Source organism: Castanea sativa, chromosome 4, assembly GCF_040712315.1.
Source record: "Castanea sativa cultivar Marrone di Chiusa Pesio chromosome 4, ASM4071231v1".
In the NCBI taxonomy this organism is placed as follows: Eukaryota; Viridiplantae; Streptophyta; class Magnoliopsida; order Fagales; family Fagaceae; genus Castanea; species Castanea sativa.
The window spans coordinates 25,778,196-25,782,586 of NC_134016.1; the positions used below are offsets into that span (position 1 = coordinate 25,778,196).

At 46.8% G+C, this 4,391-nt stretch overlaps 1 protein-coding gene across 1 annotated transcript; it reads left to right on the forward strand.

The window, feature by feature from the left end:
- Positions 1–1,143, forward strand: LOC142632635 (uncharacterized). The gene has a single exon (XM_075807006.1). The coding sequence runs from the start codon at positions 1–3 to the stop codon at positions 1,141–1,143; it is 1,143 nt and encodes a 380-aa protein (XP_075663121.1).
- Positions 1,144–4,391: the final 3,248 nt, after the last annotated feature.

The window sequence follows — 4,391 nt, forward strand, 5'->3', positions numbered from 1 at the left end:
ATGCAGATGATGAAGGAGCGGATGGATTGTATGATGAACGCCCTCAGAGGACGGGTGTCTAGCGATCTTGATGACCTGGCCCAGCGAACTGACTCGCCGTTCATAGTGTCTGTCAGTTCATTCCGCCTTCCACCGAAGTTTCATATACCGCAAGTAGAAAGTTACGATGGGTCCAAGGACCCCTTAAATCACTTAGAGTCTTTCAAGACCCTGATGCACCTTCAAGGGGTGCCGAATGCAATCATGTGCAGAGCTTTCCCCACCACGTTGAAGGGACCCGCAAGGATTTGGTTCAATAGGCTGACGCCTAACTCCATTGGTACTTTCAAGGAGTTGAGCGCCCAATTCGCCTCGCACTTCATTGGGGGGCACAGGTATAAGAAATCCATCGCATGCTTGATGAACATTAAGCAGCGAGAAGACGAGACGCTAAAGTCTTACATAACTCGCTTTAACAAGAAGGCTCTCTTAATCGACGAAGCAGAAGACAAGATACTCGTGGCAGCATTCACCAATGGGCTACGGAAGAGTAAGTTCCTATTTTCTCTATATAAGAACGACCTGAAGACCATGTCAGAGGTGCTTTACAAAGCGACCAAGTACATGAACGCAGAAGATGCACTACTGGCCCGAGAAGAAAAGCCCAAGAAAAGGGAAAGACAGGAAGACGTACGGTCGGACAAGGGGTGGAAAATGGCTAGAACTGAAGAACGGCAGGAGGACCGACGCTCCAAACCACCCGCGGGGAAGTTCACAAACTTCACCCCACTGACAGTCCCAATTGACCAAGTGCTGATGCAAATTAAGGATGAAGGAGCTTTGACTTTTCCTAGTAAGATGAAGGGAGATTCTAACAAGAGGTCAAGGGACAAATATTACCGCTTCCACCGTGATCACGGCCACGACACACCTGACTGCTACGACTTGAAGCAACAAATAGAAGCTCTTATTAGGCAAGGAAGGCTACAAAGGTTCATCAGCAAGGAAAAAACAGACCCACCACAGAAACAGGCTCCCCGACAAGAGAACAAGCACCCCAAACCACCCATAGGAGATATAAGAATGATCGTAGGAGGCACTGCGACTGCTGGGTCATCAAAAAAGGCCCGTAAAACTTACCTCAGAATGGTTCAGAACATCTAGCTGACGGGTTCCATGCCCAAAATGGCACGGGTCGACAACCCCCTCATCGAATTCTCGGAAGAAGATGCACAACGTCTTCACCACCTACATGATGATGCACTCGTCGTTAGCATACGAGCAGGAGACTATAACATGCATCGGGTCTTGGTTGACAATGGCAGCTCGGCCGACATCCTCTACTACCCTGCATTTCAGTAGATGGGGATTGGTATGGAGCAACTAGTTCCAACTAATGCTCCGCTCGTTGGCTTTGGAGGGACGAGGGTATTCCCCCTTGGTGTCGTCACTTTGGCTATAACTGTGGGTGACTATCCCCAGTAGACCACTAAGAATGTAACGTTCCTCGTGGCCAACTGTTCGTCTGTTTACAATGCCATCATAGGACGGTCTACCCTCAATTCGTGGAAAGCTATAACCTCAACCTACCATTTGATGATCAAATTCCCTACTGACTATGGAGTAAGGGAATTGCGAGGAGATCAAGTGGCTGCACGCAAGTGTTACGTAGTTATGATGGAAATGGATGACCACCTCCATCCCATGAGCATAGAAGAGCATCGAACAATGACGAAGCTCGTTTAAAAACTCGAAGATATACTTTTTAACGAGTCCTGGCCAGAACGAACAACTAAAATCGGCACCCTTGCAAGCCCGACGGTCCACCATGCGCTCGCAACTTTCCTCAAAGAAAACCGGGATGTATTCACTTGGAGCCATGAAGACATGCCAAGAATCGACCCATCAGTCATGGTGCACAAGTTGAATGTGTCGCCTTCTTTTCCACCCGTTCGTCTAAAGAAGCGGGTGTTCGCTCAAAAGAGAGACCGGGCTGTGGCGAAAGAAGTCCGCAAGCTACAAGAGGCAGGTTTCATTAGGGAAGTTTACTACCTAGACTGGTTGGTGAACATTATGATGGTCAAGAAGAGCAACGAAAAATGGATGATGTGTGTAGACTTCACGGACTTAAACAAAGCACGCCCCAAAGATAGCTACCCCTTCCTACAGGTAGGGATGGCAATTTTGCCACGCCCCTCCCTCGCTTTGCCCCGCACAAGTTTTCCCCGCCCCGCAAAGGTGATGGGGCGGGGATAGGGCAAGATTTTAGACCCACACCAAGGGACGGGGCGGGGATGGGTTTAGACTTTTTAGACCCGCCCCGCCCGAGTTGCTAAGGGTTATAATTGTAAATTTTTCATACCCTAAAACCATACTGTTTAAATAATATATCAATATTAGCTTATTTTATTCTATCCAATGTGGTTCTCTACCTTTATTTTGTTATGTGTTATATACTATGAGGTTTTTTTTTTTTTTTTTTTTTTTGTGTGATTGTCTTATTAAACGCTTGGATATATTATTCAGTTTTTTCTAAAAATTGATTTGATTTGATGGGATAAATTTAGTTGTAATTTCAAGTATATTTTTATTAATGAAATAGGTTTCATTAAAAAAATTGTACTAATTGTAGGGCAAATAAACAAAAAGTAGAGTTTTTACGGGATGGGGTGGGGCTTCGCGGGGCCCCAAGGGGCGGGGATGGAGTGAGAAAGTTTTCCCCGTCATGCGGGGCGGGGCAGGGATGGGGCAAGGCAAAACCATGCAAGGCGGGGACGAAGATCCCATCCTTCGGCCTCGTCCCGCCCTATTGCCATCCCTACCCACGGGTCGACCTCCTAGTGGACTCTACGGCTTAACACCAGCTGCTGAGTTTCATGGACGCATTTTCAGGATACAACCAAATCCAAATGGACGAAGCTGATCAGGAGAAGACTTTGTTCCTAACTAGCCAAGGCCTTTTTTGTTACAAGGTCATGCCATTCGGTTTAAAAACGCAGGCGCAACATATTAGAGGCTCATGAACAAGATGTTTGCACGGCAGATTGGGAGAAATGTCCAAGTCTATGTTGACAATATGCTAGTGAAAAGCCAACGGGAAGACGATCACTTGGAGGATCTTAAGGCAACCTTCGACACTCTTCGTTCCTACAACATGAAGCTTAATCCAGGCAAATGTGCCTTCGAAGTGACGGCGGGAAAATTCTTAGGATACATGGTGTCCTAGAGAGGTATTGAGGCTAACCCAGACAAGATCCAAGTTATAATAGAAATGACACCTCCTAAAAACGTAAAAGAAGTACAAAGCCTTAACGGTAAGATTGCCACGCTTAATAGATTTGTATCTAGAGCGACAGATAAGTGTTTACCGTTCTTCAGCACGCTGAAAAAGCCTTTTGAGTGAATGACCAAATGTCAGTAGGCATTCGAGGACCTGAAGGCCTACCTCTCTTCCCCACCGCTACTGAGTCCCTTACAACCGGGAGAAGAGTTATTCCTTTATTTGGCTATTTTCCTGGCCGTCGTCAGTGCTGCCTTGGTCAGAGAAGATGACAAGGTACAAAAGCTTGTATACTACGTCAGCCAGGCGCTTCATAGTGCAGAAGAAAGGTACCCTCCAATGGAAAAGCTCGCTTTCGCTCTAGTCACAACCGCTCGTAAGTTCAAGCCATACTTCCAAGCTCATACGGTGATCGTCCTAACTGACAAGCCCTTACGGTGAGCGATGAGTAGTCTTGAAGCTGCCGAACGTACGGTGCTTTGGGCAATAGAGTTGAGCGAATTCGACATACAATATCGCCCACGTACTGCCATCAAGGGATAGGTGGTCGTCGACTTCATTGCGGAGTTCACTAACATGGAAGGCCAAGAGGCAAAATATCCCCAATGGAATGTATACACAGATGGATTTTCCAACAGACAAGCTAGTGGAGTAGGGGTCGTACTTCAATCTCCAGAAGGTGACGAGATTGAATGTATGGTCCATCTCAACTTCCCTACAACTAACAACGAAGCGGAATATGAAACCCTAATAGCAAGACTAGATCTCGCTAAAGCAGTAGGGGCCGCGAATATGGTTATCCATTACGACTACCAGGTCGTCACAAACCAAGTGAACGGTGATTATGAATGTAAGGGCAAAAAGATGAAGAAGTACTTGGAGCAAGCAAAGAGAAGGGTATACGAGCTGCAGGCCAAGATTGTTCAAATTCCAAGATGAGAGAACGAGCGAGCCGACCGTTTTACCAAGGCCGCATCGGCAGAATACATGATCACCCCCGACAAGGTACTCTCCTTTGTTCAGCTCTCACCTCTGATAGATGTCATTGATGTGCAGGAGATAGGTTCCAAAAGCAATTGGACCACCCCCTTAATTTCTTACTTAAAAGACGGCACGCTGCCTGACGGGAAGG